At 37.4% G+C, this 25,263-nt stretch overlaps 3 protein-coding genes and 1 long non-coding RNA gene across 4 annotated transcripts in view; 3 read left to right on the top strand and 1 right to left on the bottom strand.

Moving 5' to 3' along the window:
* Positions 1–1,725: 1,725 nt before the first annotated feature.
* On the top strand, positions 1,726–2,800 carry LOC122071777 (GDSL esterase/lipase At1g06990-like; the record flags this gene model as incomplete). The annotated part of the gene is made up of 2 exons (XM_042636184.1): positions 1,726–2,353; positions 2,558–2,800. Coding segments are annotated over exons 1-2 (870 nt in total), but the record flags the coding sequence as incomplete, so codon positions are not given.
* A 2-nt stretch (positions 2,801–2,802) lies between these two features.
* Positions 2,803–3,827, top strand: LOC122071772. Its single transcript, XR_006138274.1, has 2 exons — positions 2,803–2,837; positions 3,576–3,827. It is a non-coding gene; the product is annotated as an uncharacterized LOC122071772 (long non-coding RNA).
* A 1,004-nt stretch (positions 3,828–4,831) lies between these two features.
* LOC122071794 (polygalacturonase-like) lies at positions 4,832–6,362 on the bottom strand. The gene is made up of 3 exons (XM_042636205.1): positions 5,835–6,362; positions 5,368–5,573; positions 4,832–5,008 (listed from the first exon to the last, which is right to left on the bottom strand). The coding sequence occupies exons 1-3, from the start codon at positions 6,270–6,272 to the stop codon at positions 4,921–4,923; spliced, it is 732 nt and encodes a 243-aa protein (XP_042492139.1). The 5' UTR covers positions 6,273–6,362; the 3' UTR covers positions 4,832–4,920.
* Positions 6,363–11,769: 5,407 nt separating this feature from the next.
* The window catches only part of LOC122071799 (50S ribosomal protein L15), a 15,288-nt gene continuing 1,794 nt past the window's right edge, over positions 11,770–25,263 (top strand). The window contains exons 1-3 of the mRNA XM_042636211.1: positions 11,770–12,276; positions 15,770–15,853; positions 15,994–16,083. Coding sequence (XP_042492145.1) covers positions 11,866–12,276; positions 15,770–15,853; positions 15,994–16,083 — 585 coding nt within the window. The 5' untranslated portion in view covers positions 11,770–11,865. The remainder of the gene's footprint in view (positions 12,277–15,769; positions 15,854–15,993; positions 16,084–25,263) is intronic.

Below are 25,263 nucleotides of genomic sequence, written 5' to 3' on the forward strand. Positions count from 1 at the left end.
TATTTTTTATGCCAAACTATTCGAATAAAATTCGATCCGTTCTTATTTTTCTTTTTTTTCTTTTTTTGGTAAAGATTCGTTCTTATTTTTCATGATATGTATAAACAAAGGTTTGGAAAAAACTCGAGACTTTTTTTTCCGTTCTTTGGTTCTTTTCAAATTTGATAGAATAATTCATATGAATCATATCTTTCAAGTTGTTGGCCTCTTAAAGATCATTCAAAATCAGTTCATTTATGCAAGCGACGGATAGAAGATATCATATTGCCCTAAACACAACTATGGTCTCCAAATCATCGATGCTTAAGATCACATTTTGTGGTGTTCTAAAATTTCCAAGTGAAAGAGGATCCATGGAAGCCTCCCGAATCTTACAGTGTCTCTCTTCCCACTCTCTAGCTAATTAGGTCTAGGAATGATTATTATATTGAAGTGATTTCTTTCGCGATCTAAGGTGAGGTAGAAGAATTTTCTTGCAGAAAAAAAAGTGTTTTAAAATTGTCTTGGATCACTAAATCTAACAATGGGGTTAACCAAAAATATTAATTGTGATTATGAACTGCTTAATTGTGCTCATAATTCAGCATTTCATTTGGCATATTTCATGGTGTTTTTCACTCTCTTTCTTTGAATAGTCTCCATCCCCACAATGGTCCTTGTACTTTTAGGTAGCACAACAAGGTTCTATGAGCATTGCATGGTATGATCAGTTCCTTATCAAGGATCAAACTTGGAACAGCCAAGATTTGAAAACATGGAATCGAACGTGGTTGGGATAGTCCTTATAGATTCTTATGGAAGACAGAAATTCCACCTATGTTGATGCTTTCACACACGCCCCATTGGCCCCCACATTGGCCCAAGTGCCACACTAACTTTCAAGGTAAAAGTTGAGTTTTTGCTTCTGGCTTCTAGTCTTATGTACCCCATTTTAAGGGAAAGGGAAAAGCATGGAAGAGCATTTTAATCAAAAAAGGATGAACGTACAAATTTCCAACACAACCCTTGAGTGATCTTTCACCCCACCCTCTAGTGCAGCATAAAAAATTGAGTAGGATATGGTGATTTGCTTACCCTATCATGTTATAAGTTATTTGAACCCTAAAAATTCCACCATTATTGTAGCCCTAAGCAGAAGTAATGCCTTCCCTCTCCCACCCCCTCTTTGTAAATCTTTTATTTTCATTTTTTATATTATTCAAAGGTGAAATATTATTATCATGAGGGTCTATTACTTTTTCAAACTTGACAAGACATCTATCATGCCACATGGAGGATATGATCTAGATTTAGCCACATGTTAAGTTTGAAAGTGTAATTCAATCAAATAAACCCTTATATTGGTGTGCATCTTGTATATGTTCATGCATATGTTCCGGTACTTTATATATTATTGTGCACTCCCCAACTCTGAGCAAGTATAGTCGGTTTAGATAGGAAAATTTGTGAAAAAGATGGCTTAAAAACAATTATCATAAATAATTACTCTTATTTTTATATCTTTTTAAAAATTACAAACCAATCTTACATGGAAATTAAAAACAAAACAATTTAATTCAAAGGGGTAACCAAAACAGGCTTAGTATTTTAATTGAAACAGAAACTAACAATCCAAGGATCACTTGCAACACATTATGTATGACTTAGTAGAATTCTAAACTAAGACAAAACTCCAACCTCACAAAAACTTTAAATCCCCTCACCTCCATACACTATTACAGTCACCATGGAGAAGAGAGGTGCCATCTTCTTGTTCTATATTTTCTTTTGGTCTGTTACATTCTTTCTCTCTTCCTGGGCTTATGTTAATGTCTCTCTATACAATATCCCTGCAGTCTTTGCATTTGGGGACTCAACCCTTGATACCGGCAACAACAAATATCGTAACACGCTATTTCGAGGCGATCATCCACCGTACGGGCGTGATTTCCCTGGTCATGTCGCATCAGGCCGTTGTTCTAATGGGAAAATCATGCCTGATCTTGTGGTCGCATGTTTAGGGATTAAGGATCTCCTACCTGCTTACTTAGATCCTAAGGTGACTGAATTAGACCTTATTACTGGTGTTAGTTTTGCATCAGCTGGTTCTGGCTTGGATACCTTCATGGGTCCCCTATATAATGTTACATATATGTCAACCCAATTGGACTACTTCAAGGAATGTCTAGAGAGGATCCAACAAACCTTTGGAAGAATTAGGGCAACTAATATTGTTGAGAATTCATTGATCATCATTGGCGCTGGATCGGTCGACATGTTGTTTAACTACTATGATGTACCAGTGAGGAGAATTCAATATTCAGTTTCAGCTTACCATGATCTTCTCCTTCAAAACCTTGAACCAATTGTTCTGGTAACAAACGTCTTTGATACATTCAATTTATACTTAGTAGAGTTATAAATCTTTTTTTCGTAAACAAAGCTTTATTGATAAAAAAAAATTGTAGTACACATGGATTATGAAGCATAGGATTCAAGAAGCCATTGAGTAGAAATAGACCAAACTGTTTATATTAAATTCTAAGAAAATTTGGTATTATATTGGTTTTACTTGCAGCGTCTATATAACATGGGAGCAAGAAAGATTGCGATATCTGGCCTCCCACCAATCGGTTGCCTGCCATTTCAAAGACTACTTGGTGCCGGAGCCAGCCTACTAACTCTGCAATTGCCGAGATATGATTGTGTGGATCAACAGAACCAAGATTCTCAGGCCTACAATGCAAAGCTGCAAGACCTAATTGGAACATGGAAAGCTGAACTTCCCGGGGCCAAACTTGCTTATGCAAATATATATGATCCCTTAATGAACACAATTCTCAACCCTAAGAAATATGGTATATGTCAATTCCTAAAATACAAAGTCTCTATTCCTTGTTTTAAGACTCGGTGAGTCAACCAGGGGACTAGCCAACCGGTTTGTGCCCATCCTTCTTATACCCAACCCTGTCGCCTTACTCAACTACCAACCTGATTTGATTTTAAATAAGAACAGTTTGGATAGAACTTGATTGGCCTGGTTAACCTGGACCAACTTGCAGGGGTTGGTTGGATTTATTCTAGGGTTATCAATCGGTCGGTTCAGGTTGAATCAGTTTCAGTGTAGAAATGGTGAATCTGCAACCAAACCAATTAAGAAAGTTTGGCTTTGATTCATTTTCGATTCTGGGTTCCTATCAGTTTGTTATCAGGTTGGTTTTGGTTTCGACCCAGTTTGAGTTCGATTTAACATACATATTTATACAAAATTATGCCAAAATCTGATTATTTAATGAGTTTAGAACTGCTATCGATTTCTTATTGGAGTGTTTTGATTTAGTTTTGGTTTCGGCCCTAGTTTTGAACCAGTTTCAGGTTCATTGGTTCCTGATGTGGTTCTGTTCAATTTCAAGGGTGTAAACCCCGGCCCAACAAGGCCTCGTTCGGTTTGGCCCGGGCCATTTCAGTTTGGTCGGGTCGGTTTTGGCTGGTTTGACACATTTTTGGCAGCCTTAGTTTTTATGAGCTAGTGATTTTGTTCTTATAGTCAGTGAGGGTTTGATCTAATAATCAGTAATCATGATTGTTGTGTTTAGGTTTTGATGTAATAAGGAGAGGATGCTGTGGCACTGGGTGGTTAGAAATGGGTTATGGATGCAACTCTGCAACACCAACCTGCGCAAACGCTTCAAAATATCTGTTTTGGGATGCCATACACCCCACACAAGCTGGTAACCAGATTATCACCAATTCACTTGAAGAAACTGTACTTCCTCAACTCCCCAATTAGATTCTTATTCAATGGCCATGATTAATAAAGAGACTCAATAAACTGTTTATTTCATCTATATTTATTGTAAATTCCCAATTAAACATTCCTCCATTATTCAAAGGTGAAAAAAAATCCCATAATTAAAATTTGAGAAAAGGCTCTCCTCACTTACGATATTTTATTATACTTTCTCTCTCCTTAAAAAATATAAGAAAAATATCCATGGGAGAGGAGGCGGTGCCTACGTGGCTAAGCCTCATGTTCAGAGAATCTTTTTCCTTAGATTTTTTTTCCCCTCTATCTGAAACAGCTAGATGGTTTTACTATACCATAAGTTATTCCTCCTGCATTGATACAAGATGATTTTGCCTGTTGATTTTGATAAGTAAGTTGTACATCTTCCAACATAATCTTGGTACATGGGTTCTTGGAGCCACAGTTGAATTTCACAGCAACTTGTATCACTGATGTCCCTTGGATATTTTTTTTTAAGTCACATAATTTATCTTTACATCAGAAACCTGCGAAATATAAATAAATATTAAGTAAATTAAAATAGAAAATCTAATCAAAAAGGGGACTGGGGAGATGAAAGCTATCAATCTGTGTTCCCCCTGCCTAGATACACTCTTGATCTCGGGGGCATCTTTCCACAACCCCTGAAATAAGAAATTGTGTCTGGGCTTGCAGAACATAGATGGAAAAATAAATAAATAAATAAAAGACTCTAATAATAGCATGGAATGATCGAGCCTGCTCAATTCCGTGCCCATTTTGTGAATTGTGGGGCAAAGCCCAATTAAGGAACATCTTATATAGCCAACAAGGAAACAAACTGCTCTTCCAAAAAAACCCTTGTGGTATTGTACCTTTCCGGGGCAATCTTTCTCATGTGGGGAGTAATTTTGGTCAATTACAATGGGGTTATCGACATTTCGCATGATTCCATCTTGGAAAAGGACACCCTTTACGAATCTGTTGCTGGGCCTTGCCCATGACTTTATTCTAAACCCATTCTTACTACTTGTGAATGTGGCGTTTTTAACTGTCACGTTCTGCACCCCTGGTTCTTCTCGAGTCTTGCCAAGACTTCCTATGCTGCAAAACAAAACCTGATGAGATCTAGTGAAGTCACATGTAGCAACTCAAGAGCATCAGAACCGTTCATCTCACCTGATGCCATGTCCAGGCCCATAAGAGATACGCTCAATCCACAAATTTGTGGTACCCGGTCCAATCGAGATGCAATCGTCGCCGGTCTTGATCATAGTTAGCAAATTCGGATTCGGGAATTATTCGGACGGAGAATTATTCGGAATAATTCGGACGATTAATTTAAGGATTCGGTCAAAAAAGCGGTCAAAAAATCTTAATGGGGTTTTTTTTTTTTTTAATTGTTTTTTTTTTTTTTTAAATAATGTTTAAATGGACCGAATAATTCGGTTTAATTGGGATTCGGTCCGAATTATTCGCGATTTATATTCATTTTTGAAAAAGGCGCGAATTTTAAAGAATTTTATTTTTAATTCGGATTCGGTCCAAATTTTTGATAAAATTCGGAAAAATTCGGTTCGGCCGAATAATTCGCGAATTATTCGGCCGAATTGCTAACTATGGTCTTGATACTAGCACCAATGATCCTGACACCACTTGACATTTGTACATGAATGCCATCTGTGTTCGGACTATTACCGGCCACCGTAACTTTCACCCCTTCAATATTGACGTTCTCGCAATGGTATATAACAATGTGGAAATTTTGGCTATTTAACGATGTTAATCTGCTGATTAGGATGTATTTCGAGTCTAAAAATCTTAGGTTCTGCATAAGAGAAATGACATTTAAGTCTTAGAACAACTAATTAACTAGTAAAAATGAATAACGGGGTTGTCAAGTTAGCAAAAACCAACACCTTAAAATTAAGAGGTCACAGAGTTCAACTATCCTTAGGGCCTAATAATAAAATGAAGAGGAAAAAGAACAACCCAAGGAGAGCAATGGGGGTTCAGCCCAAACCCATATTATGTAGTTCAATGTTGGGCCTTGCATGGCCCATGAATTTGGTCACTAAGGTTAACCTACCGTAGCTCCGGTTGGGCAACTTTTTCCGGCAGCCTTGCAAGCCCACAAATCTGTTCCTTGCCCATCAAGTGTTCCACCGTAGATGGAAACACCCATAACTCTATCAAACATAAGCCAAGTTCCGGCATTGCCGATAACATTATAATCTGATGGTGCAACAAGGGTTCCATCGATCCTTATTGTGATATTGGTGTTCTTGCAATTCCCTTTGAAGTGTGCTTGATTAAGTAAATACCGTCCCTGTGGCACATAGATGATGGTGGAGCCAAGAGAACCACAAGCGCCCGCCCATGCATTAAGGAATGCTCGAGTCGAGTCGGTTTTGCGATTGGGTTTAGCCCCTAAGTTGATTACATTGTTGATTGAAGTGGCTGCAGATGAGCTGAACATAAGGAAGAGAAGAGAGACAACAAAATTTATGGGCCTTGCCATTTCCATATGAGAGAAAGAATAGAGGAAATTAGAAGTTGACAGAAGAAGTGATGGAGTTTGGGATATTTATAAGTTTCAAAAGGAGCACAAAATGAAGAAAGAAAGATGGTATATATCAAAACACCCTTTTGCTTGCTTGGGCTTTGGAGCAGTTTAAAGGGCTTGGAACATATCTGCCACAACATCTCCCTCACATGTCTCCCATTGAAAAAAGTCGTTATGTTTGTTAATTGGGCCCCACACCCTTAAAACCCATGTGTTGATGTGTATTGTGAGATAGAAATGAGAACCATAGTAGAGCCTTAGATTATTGATTTCCACATTATATGGGCCCCACTTTATAACACAAAACATGGGGTATGAGTATGGATAATAACTAATACCATAGAAAAGAACGTGGAATAGAAGAGATGAGGTGTATTGCGGCACAAGTGCCATCCATTGTTAGTTAAAACGGGAACGGTAAAAAAACAGAAATATACGGTATAAGTTTTAAACAGATAAAAACGATAAATGGTATGGTCAAAAAAACAGGGAACGGAAAACGGACGAAAACGAACTGTACGAGTATTAAACGTGTAGTTTTCAAAAAAACAAAACGATGAAAACGGGAGTATACTCATGTAATTTGAGAGATTATTACCTGTATACATGCATCTAATATTCCAAAAGCTCTAGGAGTCCCAAAATAAAATAGCCCAATGGGCTACAAGAAAATGAGATGTTACTAGCTTTAGCTTTTCCTTACTCATTGGGCTATAAGAATATGAAATTTTTTTCCTATAAATAGTATGAAAGTTAAAAACCAAAAGCCAAGTACCATATTGTCTTCACTCTTCACTTTTACTAATAGTTTTTTGTTTTTAATTAATTATTTTTTTAATAAAATTCCTATTTTACCCTTGAAAAACGGATACACGTTTAAAACGACCGTTTAAAACGGATTCTTTTGCCTTTTCTGTTTTTTTTCCGTATTGTATAATAACATACGGGGAAACACGTTTTAAACGGCAAAAAAACGCAAACGCGTTTTAACTAACAGTGGTCCCACCCACATTAGTAGTGATGGAGGCACCACAGGCAGGGGAAGAGCGAGTATGTCTGTGATAAAGTCCGATTCTTGCGTATTAAGTGAGGATCCAATCTCTTTCAGTTCAAGAAAAATTAATTAATATTTATTGAGAGATTTTTTTTTGTTAGTAAATTAGAAATTCATTTGGATAAAATGCATTAGATACATCATACATGAGGTTCCAATACAAAGTAGCCAAAATCAAGGAGTAGAATATGACCCTATTGTTTTACATGTCATTGACAGAGTCTTCCGTAGACATAGCTTATGCCCACTTTAATGTCTAAAGTTAGATTAATTATCGAGAAGACTAATGCAGCAACCAATCGAACTTAAGACTGTACATCTATCCATATAATTCCTAATTTACCCTTATCATCTGAGTAACCCACGAATAGATAACTCGGACACCATTTATGACAATAGAAGCCTGGCAAATATTTATTGCATCGTCCGTCCGACTATGAAATTGGGGATATTTGACGGTAGTAGAAGATTCAACGATGTAGATAAGTTTTTCCAAGAGATAGGGAATAAAATCGATTAGTCGTACATCATGTGTAGGCCCATGTAAATGGTTTTGGCTTCCATTCATGCATCTAGTTGGGATTGAAGCCCGCCTGAAATCAGTACATGCGCTACCATAATCTGAGTCATTAAACAATGTCCCATAGTTTAGGACAAGTTTAGAAACCGATTGGAGACTTTGATGATCATTATTGGATGTGACAAAATTTTTTATAGTTGGCTTTTTCCGCACTATTACGTGTGTATTTCATGTAATCGTGGTGATCCAATGATTAATGTCTATTGGGTAGGATTGATTATACACCAGATATTCATTGTATGTGGTATATATATATATATATATATATATATATATATGCGTGAAAGGGGGTGATCATCAATAGGGTTTTTTGACCCTAAACGGTGAATATCCAAAAATTTAAATTGTCTAATTATGATTGCTCGGAATATGTGTCATCAATAATCTTGTATTTGATATTATTGTTTGAAAACAATTTCAAATACTTTGATTGGTCATTAATCTTCACACTCCCGATTTAATTAACAATGTGCTTGCTTTTTGGTGAATTGTTTTATTTCATATTTGTGAGCATGCATTGTGGATGTTGGTCAAGTGGAGATAAAATATAGTGAAATTATCTACCTCAAGGGTTTTTAGGTTACGCCAGTCGTATTACTATCCCTTTGTATAATTGAGGACAACTTAATGGTCACCCTTTAGAATCACGCTACATGGCTTGATCTTGTTTGTCTATTTAAAAATATTTAAATAATTTAAAAAAAAGGTATGCCTGAGCCCAAAATCAGTTGCACACAATACTTTGTCTTTGTATTAAACCTAAGAGCAAGAACAAGAATTTGTCTTCTTTCTAAACAAGAAATAAGATTTGAGACTTAAAAGGGAATTAGTAGAGACTATTGAGTGGATGCACCGCAATCCTTTGGAGGAGTGTATTACTTGTGTATTCTAGGTAGGGGTGTCAATTGGTCGGGCCAGACTGGTGGAGCTTATACCCCTGCATCATGACTTGTCTATTAAATGTCTCAGTCTATCTTGTGTTGGGTTCAGTTTGGTTCTAAGCAATAACCATACATCTTCTAATCGGGCTATAATCAAGCCTCACACAGGGTAATATACCAATAAAGTTTTATTTGGGTCTTAGATGGTCTTTAATTATCTTAGATTTAAGAAACTTTAATATATATATATATATATATATTTTAACGACAAGTATCTAGGCCTTCGGCTTGAGTAGTCCCACAAACCCATACTGATCCCACAACCGTATAGACCAGGTCATATCGGGGTTGAATGGGAATCATTCAACTTTCTTTGAAAGCAGTGAAGAGCACTAAACACCCCCTGTGAGGGCCCTATGGTGTGCTTAGTGGAAGTCGAACTTATGACGTCCCAGTTCACGACTCGTACCAAGTTTGTTGCTCACTATACATTAAATTATCAATAATTTAGAAGATATATTACACTTAATTATAATCAATAATTGATAAAAATATCAATATATATATATATATAAACAAAAAAAAAATCAAAAAAAAATCAAAAAAAACAAAATATACATATAAACTGTTGGGCTAAAAGGGTTGGGCCCATCAGACTTATGCCTTGCACCATGTACTATCTATTTATAAACGGGCCGAGCCTGAACCTGGCACGTTTAATAATTGGAGTGGGTTGTACCGGGTAGGTCAAATCAGTGCGAGCTTGGGATTGACACTCCCAATTCTAGGCAACCTTAACATTAATCTGGTGTTATATACATACATTTTCAGATCCAAGGGTGAAAATATTTTGAGTACGATATTGTATCATCTGTGCTTCTACTTTCACTTCCTTTCCCCTCCCCATGTTTAGGCCAGTCAGGGTGAACCTTGGTTCTATGATCCAATGCTGAGTTAGGACCAAGGTTGAATTTTTTAGGCCCTAAGTCAGAGTCAGGCCAGGCCTAGGTTTAGTTAAGGAGATTCAGAATTGGGTTGGATTTTAAAAATCTGGCCCAACCCAACCTGTTGCAGCCTTATGTACCGTAGATTAAGGATTGAAATGATTTAGAAAGTAGCATCACAAACGTTAGTGACCAAGGCCCTTGGCGCATTTGGTCATCGAACAATAAATTAATAGATTTTTCAAATTTAAATCGAAATTGATTATCAGTTCGGTTGGTTTAGAATCGGAAGCGAAAATGGAAACCGACCACTTAAAATCAAATCAGATTAAAACAAATTGATTCAATTTTCAATTTGATTCGGTTTCAGACTATCAGTTTCATGGTTAAAATTGTCGAGTTGAGCCGAACTAAACCAATTTAACCCGTATAAAACCAAACCCAAATCAACCCGTATAAGTATTCAAAACCCTAAAACACAGTGGAAAAAGTTTTCTTCCACCTAGGGTGAGAGAAAAGTAAATCTATTTAAGGTCATCATTACTGTGACTCCTAATGTATAAAGTCGATAATGCATTCCAATTATTCCCGTTGACTATCTTAAAACACACAATTCCATCAGTAAGGGATTCTACCTTCACCGTAAGTGAAATGAAACAACCTTGATTCTCATGAACCATTTGAACTTCTGCACTTGGAAACAAGACTAAAGACAAGTTCTCCTCACTTCTTCTCAGTTAATGGCCAATCTCTGTATCTCCTCTCATTTACCATTAATTCTTACACTCTGGTTTAAATTTTTTTGGGGTAATAGCCAAAACAAGAGTGTACTATCAAAAAGTTCATGGAAGGAACACCAACTCTTTAATGTTTTTGATTAACATGTTTTTTGAAACGTTTTTTGTAGACATAATGTCACTAAAAAATCCAATAATATCATTGGATGCCCAAAAGGGAGAGAGGGTTTCATTGCCTCTTTTTAAAATAATTGAGAGATTTGTGGGCACAACAACATTTTTTCTCTCAAATTCATTTATAAAAACAACGAAACAAGTTGGACTTGTTTCGGCAAAGTCGTTTCTAGAATTATAAATAGGCATAAATTTTGATTTATGTTTCTAGAAACGAGTGAAACAGAAAAACTTCACCAAACGCTTTTTAGACTGTTTTTCCTTTTCTGGGAATAAGAAAACGCAGAAATAACAGAAACGAAACATTGTCAAATAGTACCTTAAATCATTTATTGGATCACAATCTCTTACAACAATCTCACACCATCCCAGGCGTACAGGGTGTGCACCCATGAAGGCAAGGTGGTCCCTTTGTGCCCATGTGTATCAGTGTATGTGGTGTAGGAGGAATTCTCGAAGAGAAAACTTTGTTCTATATAGCATTGTTAATTGCATTGCGATCATGTATTTTGATTCTACCAAAAAAAAAAAAATCATGTATTTTGATTGATTTACGATGATCTCATTATGATCGTTCTAGGGTTAGTAGATTCCCATTGACTCTTGTTGGGTTTTAGGAATATGTATCATACCAATCATACCCAATATCAATACTTAGTTGATACAATATTAATAATTTGGCTTATAGCACTAGAATTTTGGTGATAAAAGACTTGATAAGGATTGATATCAATATTGATATCATTGGTGATTGATACTAATTCCCATGAACTAAAACCCTGAACTTTGGACCAAGATCCATTCATAGTTCACTTAAGCTATGACCACTTAGGGCATGGTTTAAAGAGTCGTTATTGGATTGATCGTATCAAATATTTGTATCGGTGTAATTATTCGATTTATAGGTAAATTTGTTAAAAAAATATTAAAAAAATGGGAGATAAACTATTTGATACGGCCTGATATTGACCGATTCATATCGATATCGTGTTGTCATACCGATACTGATAGCGATATTTTAAACCTTCAGTGCCTTTAGCCGATACTAATACGATACCGACATTTTAAACCTTGTTTGTATTGTTAAACCCTCCCCTTCTTCAAAACCTCAGAATTTCTTTTCATAAAATTAGAATGCAGAAACCATAGATTTCATAGGAGATTAACTAATTTGATCGACGAAGATGTTAAGGAGGCGACTATCTTCCTTATTGGCAGCAGCCTCGATCCACCATTCTTCGATTTCCAACAGATCAAGCTTCATCAGTTCAACAATCTCATCACAGGCTCCATTTTCATCGATTCAGTTAAGCCGCCACCCTATCCCTAAACCCGAGCAATTGTTCTTCCCTAATGGAATTAGAGCTTACAGTCTTCTTAGTCTGAATGATCTGAGAGATAACCCTGGAGCGAGGAAGAAGAAGAAGAGAAAAGGTCGTGGTATTGGTTCTGGTACAGGAAAGACAGCAGGGAGGGGTCATAAGGGGCAAAAGGCGAGAGGGACTATGAAATTTGGGTTTGAAGGTGGGCAGACGCCTCTTCGTCGTCGATTGCCGAAACGAGGGTTTAAGAATCCTTTTAGCCTCACATTTCAGGTACCCTATACAGTTCTTAATAAACTGGTCTTATTGTTCTATATTTTGAGATTAGATCTCTGTTGCTTGGATGTGTTTGGTAGTTTTAAACTGAATTTGTTTCTTCTGAACTTTAAAGAAGATTTGAACTTGAACAGCTAGAACCGATATTTAAAATGGAAATGTAGATGAAGTGCTTCGTTGAGAGTTTGAATGAGCCGTGTTACAAGTGAAAAGCAAATTGAAAACTAGTGTAAGAAACGGACATCATTTTTAATCTGCAAAGTGGAAGGACTTAATGGTTAGTTAGAGTTGGATTCCATGATCATGGGTATGTTGAGTGTTAAGTTAGTCGAAGTCTTCTCAATAGAGCTAAGTTGTTAGACGGAAGCCATAGAATTGCCCAAAACAAATTGAGAAGGCCCAGTGAATTAATCTGCTATGCCCAAAACAACTCGGTTGGATCTGTCCTGAATAATTGGAAGACTTATTTCTTCCCTAAGTGACCACCAGATTTTTCTGGTATTAGATTCCAAATTCTCTGGTCCTCTGCAGCTAATATTTTCCCTTTCCATTTGATCACCAGGGATTTGATATTGGTTTTTTTTTTTTTTTTTGGGTGGGGTTGTGTGGGGGGTGGGTTGGGTTTGGGCCACATGGGGTTGTTTTTTCTCTGACCTCCCAAACCAACTTAGCCAGTCAACAAGTTATGAAGTTTTGAGAAGTAGATTCTGCTTCTTTTTTTTTTTTTTTTGGGGGGGGGGTAGCAGAGAACATGACTATTGGCGAAGTGGTGGCCTTTTGCTTGCATATTGTCAATTCTGAATTTTTTTTCTATCAAGTGAGACAGCCCACGTAAAGAAACAAACCTTGCTTAGAAGGACTCCATCAAATCATCTGTCATGGAATGTTGGTCTTGCCCGTTCACTGAAAGGGGAGAACATGGTTTGGCTTTATAAGAGACCATCCTTTGTTAAGGCTCATCTTCTTCTGTCCACTATTTCTCTGTTCCACTAGACTCTGTTGTACTACTATAATTACCTCTGAAGTGAAGGGATGTCCCAATCATTGAGGGGAGGGGTGTCTTTTGAACCCAATGTAAGCCCCAACCAATGCAACTTTGTTAGATACCATATTACTGCTCTATATAGGAGAGGGTAAATTAATTTTTAATTTTCTTCTCTTTACCACAGGCTCCTCAGAGCTTATCCATTGACCATTACCAATCTCAAGCTCCACTCTCCTTAAAAATAATTCTCTTTGATTCATGATCCTTTCTAGGGGTGTCACAAAATTCCAGCCCAAACCAGCTGGACTGATCGAAATCGACAGTTTTAGTGTGACTGAGGTGAATGCTTACTGGTTTGTGAGGCCAAAACTATGCACTGGGGACAGTTTTCTTTTGTGAGAGATCAGACTTCTATTTCTTTTGTTATCTTTTCTAGTTTGGGTTCAATGGCTGTTGCCTTGCACATTTTTTCCTTTTCCTTAGATAACACAGTTGTCCTTTATCCCCAACACCCCCCCCCCCCAAAAAAAAAAAAAAAAAAAAAAGAGCGTTAGGAGGATTTTCCATGTTCTTTATTATACTGTAATATTTATTATAACATGGAGCTGGCTTTTGGTTCTTTTTCTATCTGATGCAGGTAGTTAGGGATATTTCTGTAATTTTCTTTTTATTTTATCTTGTTGGACTTGGACAATGTGGGGAAGTTCTTTTCAGATTTAGTTTTAGAATCTAATTAGGAGTCTTTTTATTCTTATTTGTATGCTACCATGTAACTCCATCGGGGGATAGATTCTATTGATTAGAACTACGTCGATGGTTCTATTTAGTGGCTGCATGCATGCTTGCTGGTGCTTCTTTTTTCCTCCCTCCTTGCTCGTCCCAAATCTGAGTTAATCCCTTCCAGGTGTGCTCTCTTTATTCTTTATCTTCCCTGTTCCTTCTTTGTTCTTCCTTTCTTCTACCCATTTCCCATTCTATCCTGTTATCCTGTCGAGTTTGGAATCAAAATTTGACCTCAGTCGGAATTTCTGCTTAGAACTTCAATTCTGGTTTCTAGTCTACTGCATCTCCTATCTTCAGAGGTTTATCTCTCTTTTATTGGTTGTTGATTTGCCCTTCTGTTAATAATTCATGAGATCTAAGGGTTAGGGTTTCCTCCCTAAATTGCACATTGAAAGTTGTCCATATGAGGGGAGTTACCTGAGGTCCTGAACCAAGGTTGAGTTCCGCTATCATCGTAGGAGTCATGAGTTTGAAGGAGATGCTCTTCGATTAAAACTCCCATTTTCTGTTAGTTATGATTATGCCCTTCTTCAGTGGCTTTGATTCTTTTTCCCTTTTATTTTAAATTCCAGAAATACACCCACTTACATATTTGCTTTCATTTAAGTCCATTCCTCTGGTTTCTCGCATCTTGTTGGTATAATTATGGTATTGCCACTCAACTATTATTTCGAGGTATTTATCACTCTTGTGGGCCCATAGAGAACCCATAATCAGGGATTGAACCCGGGATCGCATCAGTACCACTTCACAAAAATGTGAAGTTTAAAAGAAACAAATTTGAGAATTATGAAGGGAGTTCTCAAGAGGAGCTTGTGAAAAAGGTGGATAATCTTGAACAACCGGTATGCTACTGAGGACCCTTATGCGATAAATTTTCAGCTTGAGGATTACATACATACGTGGTTATTTTCTTAAAGAAGTTAAGGACACTAAAGCCCAGTTTGTTTCATGGGAAAAGAGGAAAAGGAAAAAGGGGTGGGAGAATGAGGAACTTTTCCTCAAAATACCAAAAACCTTGGTTGTTTGTTTGATGGGGGAAACTTATTAGACAAGGTCATTTAATGCAATAATTGTTATCTACTGATGTGGTAGTTAACTTTTCCCACCCTATTCACTTCCAAAGGGTTGTGTGGTATTTTGCAATAAATTTTTTATTTCCTTGTTTGTCGACAGTGTGCAGGCTCTGTTGGCATATCAGTTTAAAGATGTTTGAAGGATCTTCCATTTAAGTATTTTTCAAATTGAGATCTTTTGGGCACATGTTGTCTCAGAGAACTGGAGAATAAAACAAAAATATTGCGCAGAAGATTAGTTGCTGAAATTTGATGGTGCTCTCTAATCTCTATACAATGTTTATGTTCCATGGGACTTATTTATTGAAATTAATTAATTTTTTCTAATCTCCACTCAACAAAGGTTTAGCCCTATGAAATGTGTTCAGGTAAGTGAATCTTTTTTCACACCATTCATCTCTATTTAAAGCCAATCACAGCCTTTTTCCCCTAACATGGTTTCAAATCAGTTTGTCTGAACCCGACCATGGGCCAATGATGAACTTTTTCTCAAGCTTCTAGTTGGTGTAATACACTTCATTATAGAAAATTTTGTGTCACTTGCGTACCTTGTTGTATGGGGGGGTGTTAAAGGGGATTTGTTTGTCCTATTTTATTGCTTGTGGTCAACTCAGTTTGTTTAATATCTCTTATGTCTATCTGTCAGCCAGTAGGTTTGGGTAAGATTGCGAAACTTATAAATACTGGCAAGATTGACTCGTCGGAGTTGATCACAATGAAGACTCTAAAGGTAATAAAGCTCTTTTTTCTCTAGCATACTAAATCTTTCTCTTTTCTCATGTATACTTTAATCTTCTCTTTATCTTGCATACTTTAATCTTATATTGTTCAGGGGCTTTGTTGAGCCTAATTATTAGTACACTACGACAGGATTCTGGAGCAATCGGGAAACAGATAGAAGATGGGGTACGATTGATGGGGCGTGGTGCAGGGCAGATCAAGTGGCCAATTCATCTTGAGGTAATCTTCGTTTGCTAGCTTCCTACTATTTCTGGGACCTTTTGAATCTTTTTTTGAACCAATGTAATGCAATTCAGGGTTTTAGAAAGAATCTAGAAACAAGACCTGCATTTATACCAGTAACTATGTATAATCAATTGCTCAGAGCAGGAACAAATATTGGAGGCAATAGAACTAGAAAGTGGAAGATGACCAAATTTAGCAATCTGAAAATTGCACTAGAAATAGTGATGCAGATACGCACCCATGGAGCAGTTCATACCCATCTGGGTTTCCGGATAGCGATGAACCAGATCCATATTGGTTTTGGGTCTAGGAGGATTTTAGAAATTTACTTTATTTAGGAAGATTGTCTTTGATTTTATTCCAAATGATGTAGGACTGGTAAGGGTAGGGAAGAATTCCTTGAGATGCTCAGAGTTGTAGGGGATAGGGAGAAATCACACTAAGAAAGGGGGGTGAAGGAGAATCGCTCACATAAGCCGCAGGCTTCACAAATACTCACCCAACTCATGTTTTCTTCAATCTGACTTGTCTATTGGTTACAACCAATTTAAAGGAAAATAAAAGACATAAAGTAGAAACTCAACTGAAATAAGAAACTACCTTAAACAAGGAAACACATTGCAAATCGACTTTCTAAATCCTACATGTACCTAACCTGCTAAAATAAAGTGAATAAAATAAAATCAAAGACAATCTTCCAGAAAGGTTATCGGGACCGCCCTCTCCCTCCGCTTCCTTTCTTCTCTCGTTCTCCCTCTCCCAGTCTCTCTCCCTTCCTTTCTTCTTCTTCTTCTTCATACATCTGGGAGATCGTGCTCCACTGTTGCTGTCTCCCCATCCCTTTCACTCTTGTCTCGACCTAGATCGAGTGTTGGTTTTGCCGGAATCCCCCTGATCCACCTTGTAGGACTCGCTGGCTCCTTCCACTGGCGTTCTTAGGGACTGCCACCGCTTTTCTTCTCCTTAGAGTTGCTGCTTCGATCTGGTTTCGCCTTGTCGCCGTCATCCGCCGCTTTGTCCTGCTCTCTGTCCGCTTGGTTGGCCCCTCCCCCCCTCTTCCGACGCTTGTTGGGCCTGCTGCCGCTCACCCTTAAGTTGCTGTACTGTTTGAATATGCCATTGCGTTGCTGACCTCGACATGCTCTCCTCTGGATCCTTGGCTGACCAACTCCCTGATCGAATCGGTCTAGTGATTTCTTGGCAAGCTCGCTCGGCCGACAGCTGTCGCCCTCCAAAAGGCCGGCGCCCCCCTTTGCGGCTGTCTCCTCCGCCAGGCCAACTTCTCTCTTGGCCATGGCCCTCCACAAGGCCCGCGCCCCGCCGCCGTGCTTGTCGTTTCCGCCGAAACGCCGGTTCATGTCTTGGCGGCTGGAAGTGATAGTGTTGAGATACGGTGGTAGGGTTTGGTGGAACCTTTCCTCTTTTTTCCCTTTTTGCCCCTCCTCCTTTGGGCTTCTTGGTTCTTGTCAGCCCATGTTGGGCTTTTGTTTTTTATGTTGTTGGGCCTTTGGCTCTTTTATTTTGCCCATGTGGACTTTGAGTTATTTTAAACATGTCTCAAATGACATATTTTCCATTCCTCAAGCCCATTGGGCCTTGGATGTTGTCCTTTTGGACTTTGGTCACCCTTATAGGTTTTGTAATCTCCCTTAGGGGATATATTTTCTCTCCCTCTTCTTTTAATCAATTTATTAATTCACCCAAAAAAAAAAAAGACAATCTTCCTAAATAAAGTAAATTTCTAAAATCCTACTGGACCCAAAACCAATATGGATCTCGTTCATCCCTATCCAGAAACCTAGATGGGTATGAACTGCTCCACGGGTGCGTATCTGCATCAAATAGGGGTTCCACCTGGTGTGGAATCAAGAGAAATAAGAAATAAGAATAGTAGAAGAGAAGAGTTATGATCTTTTTTTTTGGTAGAAAGAAGAGGTATGATCAAACCTGGTAAGAGCAGCAGATCAGAATAACAATAAGGAATTAATCAGTTCAGGGATACTAGGAACAGCTCAACAGCTCCAAAACTTTTTGAAAAACTTCAATTCTATTATTCAAATCATGTCCAATATATAAGGATGTATACATATAAACCTTTTAAATTTCCTCAACTGACTCATAAAAAGACTCGTAATTACTATATTATAATGACTTAAAGTATATAGACTCAAAACAGAACTCTTAAAAGCTATTAAGTATCCTAAATTAACTTCTAACGCTTAACTACTAATCTCGTGTAATAACTCCACCCCCGCTTTATGGGCTTATAGATAGGCCCATTAAAATGAAGCCCAAGAAAATAAAAGGCCCAACCTATAAAATATCTACCCGAAGCTTGTTTTTAGCCCATTAGACTGCCACCTGCACTTTGTGGGCCTCCCAAGCTTGTGTATAGGCCTCATTAGGGATCAATATCTAATGCAACTGCATCAATTCCCTCGTGGTTGGAAAAGACTCGTCGTCTAGTCTTTTATAATGGGAGAGTCATCACCACTTAATTCACATCCATTGTCAGTTTCCTTTATCTGACGATCCAATCCTACTCTCGACTAACATAAACAAAATAAGTAATCTTTGGAATTTTTTCGTCAAAGAATTGTTGAGGTAGAACAAAATCTATGTGTTTGAACTTTGTAAGGTCTATCTCCTTTTGCTTTTCTTCAGCAAAATTACTCAACAGGTGGTTCTTCAACTATAATGAAATCTTCAATTGTAGTCTTCCTTGAAGATCTTTTACTTCGACTAGAATTTCTACCATTGGATCACATTGTTGCTTCTCCATACTTGGCTAAGAATCATTATTTTAGGCTCTCTTTGGTATAATTTAAATTTATGTTTATTTGGCACATAAACATAATAGAGAAATTTGGTATGATTTATGACTGCTATTTCTCATTAAAATAAATCAATATATCGATAAATTCATAAACAAGTAGAGAGGTGTTTTTGATTTATTGGGATAAAGGGATTATTGTTGTTTATGCGTTAAACTTTAATGAGCACACATTGAAACCATTTCAAAATTAAGGGTAAAAGGATAATCTTACATGTTTTTAGAAATCTACATTCCCTCCTCATTGCAACTCTATTCATCCCCGCAGTTAATCTCTCTCTCCCTTTCTCATCTCATCTTTCCTTCCCTCTCTCTCACCTTGTCACTCTCTCCCTACCTGCGCAGGTAATCTCCTACTCCCTCTCCCTTCCCTCTCTCATCTCGTCTCTCCTTCCCTCTCTCTCTCTCACCTCGTCATTCTCTTCCTCTCCCTTTCTCATCTTTTCTCTCCTTCCCCCTCTCTCTCACCTCGTCACACACACTCTCTCCACTCTGGGTGTTACAATTAACCGATATAATTATCACCGCCTCTCCACCCTGGGTGCTGCAATTAAGCAATAGAATTACCATCGCCACCCATGAGTTTCTGGGTTTGGCCCATCTGGTAAGACTTGGGACCAATATATGGTAGTAGCAGTGGGGCCTTCAAATTTGGAAGTTCTTATTCTAGAGATTACCCTAGCTAGATGGAAGATTCAGCATCAATTATAGTGGGTCACTGTTGATAACCATTTCTGTAGATTTCAGGTATAACAAATCAAGCACTGACATGTTGAGAACTCATTGTACTGACTTGACAATGAAGATAATGACCAAACCGAGAAATCTGAAAATTGAACCAGAAATAGGGGTTCCACCTGGTGTGAAGTCAAGAAAGATAAGAAACAATAAGAAGAAGAGGGTAAGATCACACCTGATGAAATCAGATCAGGATAAGAAGGAAGAAATAAGATCTGAGGTACCAATTAAGTATACACAGCTCAACAACTTTATAAATTTACATATATACATATATATATATATATATTTATATAAAACCATTTAAATTTACATTTTCTAAACTTAGTGACAAAAGACTCCTAATCACTCTCTTATACTGGTGTAAAGTAAATAGACTTACGGCAGAGCTCTTAAAAGCTGTTAAGTATCCTAATCTAGCTCAAATACTAACTACTAATCCCATGTAATAACTTCACTTCCACTGTATGGGCTTATAAGTTAGGCCCATTACAATGAAACCCAAGAAAATGAAAGGCCCAACGTTTAAAATAACTACCCAAACCTAGTTTTTAGCCCATTGGACTGTCACCAGCACTTTGTGGGCCTCCTAAGCATGAGTCACCCCTATGCCCATCCTAGAGTCCTACACTTCCGAGCTAAAATGAGTTCCTGGCAGACTCAGAACCACTAAAATGTTCCAAGCTTGTACGGCAGTGATTTGGCCAAGACAATAAGAAAACTGAGTTTTTCAAGTTCAGAAGTCAAAATTAGGTGAAAGTCACAAAATGGTTCAAAATCAATTTCAATTGAAATATCGGGGAAACTGTACATAAGACAGAAATTTCGACAAAAATTCATATCACAGGCTGTTTCATTTGACAGCCTGTGAAACCTTGTACCATGGACCAAATTTGATTTAGTGGCATCCATAGTTGTCACGGCGCCAAGGCTAACCAAGGTGGTGGAGGGTTGTCTAAGCGCTTAGGCGAGAAGGCGCCCGTCTTAAGGCAAATAAGGCGAGCAAGTGTTATTTTTTATTTTTCCTACTTTCTAACATTATTTAGTAAGTTATATATACCTTGTATCATAAAAAATCAAGATTAAGCAACATCAAGTCATTAAAAATCAACATTTAGCCACATCAAATCATAAAAAAATTAACATTAAGTTATATTAAGTTATAAAAAATCAATATTTAGAGAAATGCTCTTATTCTATAATAAGTTTGACTGGTCAAATGATTTTATTTTTACATGAGACTTTTTGTATTAGTTATAACATAAAACCAGCTTTCTAACAAGTCTAAGATTACTTAAATCTGAGTTGCAATGACTAATTTATGCTTCAGTCAAACTTATTTTTAAGTGCGCGAATACTGTTAAAATCGCCTGAATGAAAATAATTTTATGAATATCAAAACAAAATATTATTTTACCGGACTTTTGGTTTTTAGCAATGTTTTAACATGATAGAATTTATAAAATTTTCATAATTGAGAAAAACCCTAGCATTTAAAAGTTGAAAATCGTCCCTATAACCAAAATTCAGTTTTTGTTCTTGGACTGGGGGGTTGACTTTTTATCCTTTTGGAATTTGATTTTTAAACTATTTTTATTGGATTCAAATAGGGGGTATTTGCTTATTTATGAATAATATCTTAAGTAAATGAAATCATTTACTTGAATGATATTTGCATAAATAAGTGCCGAAACACAAGGTGACATGCAGTGCAACAAGGCGGCTGTCGCCTAGGCCCCAGGAAAACCGCCTGGACGCCTAGTCGTCGCCTAGGCGACTCCTTGACAACTATGGGAGGGGGCCAAAGCTAACAGAGAACTAACAACAGGTAAGAAAGAGACCCAAATCTGGACAAAGCAGACCATCTTGAGAGATTGCGCTTGAACCAGAAAAAGAAGTTAGCGACAATAAATGCAGGCTAGCCCACCAAAGCACAGCACCACGACCCAGAAAAAACCAAGACCAAGAATAATCATTCTCAAAGAAAGTTCAAAGTCCTCTTTCACCAAGGCAGTAGAAGAGAGCATGAAGATCCCTGGAGAACAATGGATTCTTTGTTTTGGTCTAGAAAGGGTTACCATTGAATTAGGTAAACCTGTGGCAGATTCTGGTTGCAGTAAATTGTGACCATTTATTACTTCTTTTTTATTGTTCATATTGCTCTCTTTGGCAGATTCAGGTTAGAAAAAATTGTCATTATCATTGGTTTTGATTATTTATTTGCTCATCTTTTTTTTTTCCCCTTCATTGAATTCTTTCTTATCATCCCTTGATCTACAGGCTAGTCTGAACTCAGAACGGTCCTAGCCTGTTGCTATCCTTGCTACTTAATTTGTTAATTAGAGCTATTACTTGTGTACTTTCTCTTGATATTTCAAGGTCATATCTTACAACCTTCATGAAGCCTTTCGTTGAAATCTTGCTGTGTTTGGTAGAAACGTCTTGGGCTTCTTCTGTTCCTTGATTCGTATATTATTTATTTGGACATGTATTCAAGAAGGATATTGACCAACTTAGTGGGCCAAGAAATTTGTCCACTTGGCTTTGTACGTTCATCACGGTCAAATCATCATCTAGAGCTCTATTTTGAAAATTTGACCATTTAAGTTTGGCCACATGATATAGGACTGCCAATTAAAAGTACAAGAAAGGAAGGGAGTAGATTCAAATGGTTAGAATCGTGAAAAGTGTTCAAATGAGTGCTAATTAGATTTATTTCATGAATGTCTGAAGAACTGCCCATGAACTTGTATCTGAATGTTTCAGCTCGTCAAGAACCCCTGTGCGTATCCATAGATTCTCTGTACTTTTAAATTATTTTTATCTTATTTTGTAAATGTTAAAGAAGTTGTGAGCTATAACAATGCTTTAGTGTCAGAGTGAAATCACATCTCTTTGTGCATTTAATGTATCTGGAAAATAAGGATATCTTGTGATGGAAATATGTCCATAGTTAGCATGTTACTACTCTAATTTCTTTTGAGGGTATCACTCAAAAAATATGTATTAGCTACTTGAAAAAATGAGTATATGTATCCTGAAATAGCTGACTATTTGTTTGCAGATAGTAAGGTTTCAAGATAAAGATTCTCATCAAATTTTCCTTGAACCTGAAGGCCGAAATGTGCCTGAACTTTATGTGCAGGTGTGGTTTTGAATTTTATTTTCCATAGAGAAGGTTTTCTTAGTGCATTTTAAAGTGAAAGAAAATGTGGCTGTCTTTTTTTTTTTAGATTGCTTACTGTTTGCTGACTTTTTATCCATGTTAACACCATAAACCTTTAAATTGTTGTATTTTTTGGGGTCATTAAATTTTGTATCTAGTTTAACCTGGCCCATTGTCATCCCCACCTGTAAGGTTTATGGGACATTTCTGTCCTTAAAGATTTTCAAGTGTACATGGAAATGTACAAGAACTAGAAAAAATAAAATGGTCGAAAGTCCAAATAAGTGATGAAACTTGTGCCAAACTTCATTGGGTCCAACTCTAATTTCCTAGCAAAGGAGAGCTAAATCCGGAATAAAAGAAAAAATGCCTGTGAATATCCTTAATTTAGCTTTCAATTCTCTTGTTCCTACCTTTTCACAAACAAGGAAACCATGGAACTTAATATTTCTGTAAGAATTTTAAATGTAAATGAAAATTTTAATGGAATTTACCTGATTGAATGGAACAGCCACTTCAGTCTAAGGTGGCTTACAAAAGTGCTTCTCTAAGTAGCTTTCTAACGTTATATACAGTACAGACTGAGCCATTCATTCTCTTATATACATGTACCTTGCTCAGACTAAGCCTCATCACAACTGCTTGGGGTTGCTAAAGCAATCCTGTTGTATCATCCAATCTAGTAGGCCGCATTGTCTATCACTTCACTACTTACGTGCTTATGTCTTTGCTTAATATTTTCCCGTGTCATTTTAGGCCTTCCGTTTGCCTTTTAACACAACCAACTTTCACCATATCCTCATTCTGTGGCCTTTTGTGAAGATATACAAGGATGGTATAGATGCTATCCTTTTGGGGTGGCTGAGGTGGGGACCTCTTTTGGCATTGCATTTTCAAATACATGTTCTGCTTATCTGTGCTTTTTTGTATCTTTTGTAAAGCATTCTGTATATTTTGTGCAGGCTGACATTTTATCTATGTCAATGGAACTTTTCTTTTCATTGCTGATCCAAGCATTCCTGGCATACACAAATGCCTCAATTTCCCTCTTCTTCAGAGAGAGAGAGAAGGGGGGAAAAAACCCACTAACAAAGCACCACATACTCAGCAAACAAAGAGAACAAGAACATTCAACCCCTGGAACACATTTTATTACTCGGCTTTGCTCTTCTGAGATTCTGCACAAATGCAAGGAAATAATGTCTTGTTCCCTTCTAACAACTTAATGAGACACTCCAACTAACCTCAGTTGAAACCAATTGCAGCCCTTCACAAAGCTTATTCTGAACCCGATAATGAAATATAAGTAAACCTATCAAGGCATGATAATCCTTTTTAATCACTTCCTAATTGCAGGACTCTCTTGTAATTTTGGGAATCTACCAAAAAATTAATGTTGGGAATCTAATCTATGGAGAATTCTGTTCAATACCCGGAGAGGTGCCAAAAGAGTTGTAACCTAATTTCTGTGACCCCACCCAATTCTAATGAGATGGAATCTTATTGATATACATTGTTGTTGCCCTTACTTAATAGTTTGAGATTTTATGATAAGCGGTTGTAACATGGTAGCAGAGTTGGGAGGTTTCAGTGTCCGATCCTTGGGAAGTACAATGGGGTACCCCAACACATTCTCCCCTCATTTCTGTGTGTATAGGCCTGCTTGTTCGGGGGTTGTATATATACATTGTTGTATATATACAGAGTTGGGAGGTTTCAGTGTCCGATCCTTGGGAAGTACAATGGGGTACCCCAACACATTCTCCCCTCATTTCTGTGTGTATAGGCCTGCTGTTCGGGGGTTGTATATATACATTGTTGTTGCCCTTAACGGTTTGAGCTTTTGGGATAAGCAGATTTAACAAATCTTGCATGGGTAAAAAGGTAAAGTGACTCGTATTGCAATAGCATCTGAAACTTCAAAAGAGAAGTCGCTTTCAAATGGTATGGGGGCAAAATATTGAGTACTTATAAAGTTTTGCATGTTAATCATTCTCTCTCATGTGAGAGGGGAAAAATACCTTGTCTCCTCCAAAACTTTTTTCAGTCCCCTTCTCTCAGAACTGTTATAACCTCTGTCCTTTTTCCGCTCTTGATACTGTCATTTGCTCGAGTCCTTCACTATGCTGCTATTTAGCAATGCAGCAGCGAATAAAATTTTGGGCATGAAGGTTGTGGAGGGTTAGTTTATTAAGAGCAATGGAAAACCGGTGGCTCACTTTCCTCATGTTCTACTCTTTAGTAGTAGATCCCCATCTGTTAGGTTCTTCATCAGATGAACTGCATCTGTGCCGGGGATGAGACCAACGTATGGGATCTGGCTGTTGCATGCAGATCTATCAATGTTGTCACTCTCCAGTTCACTGAACATATAATTAGGAAGGCTTTATCTCACTGCTCAAGCTTAAAATCCCACATTGAGTTCCCGAGAACTTTG

The sequence above is a fragment of the Macadamia integrifolia genome, unplaced genomic scaffold, assembly GCF_013358625.1.
Source record: "Macadamia integrifolia cultivar HAES 741 unplaced genomic scaffold, SCU_Mint_v3 scaffold_94A, whole genome shotgun sequence".
In the NCBI taxonomy this organism is placed as follows: domain Eukaryota; kingdom Viridiplantae; phylum Streptophyta; class Magnoliopsida; order Proteales; family Proteaceae; genus Macadamia; species Macadamia integrifolia.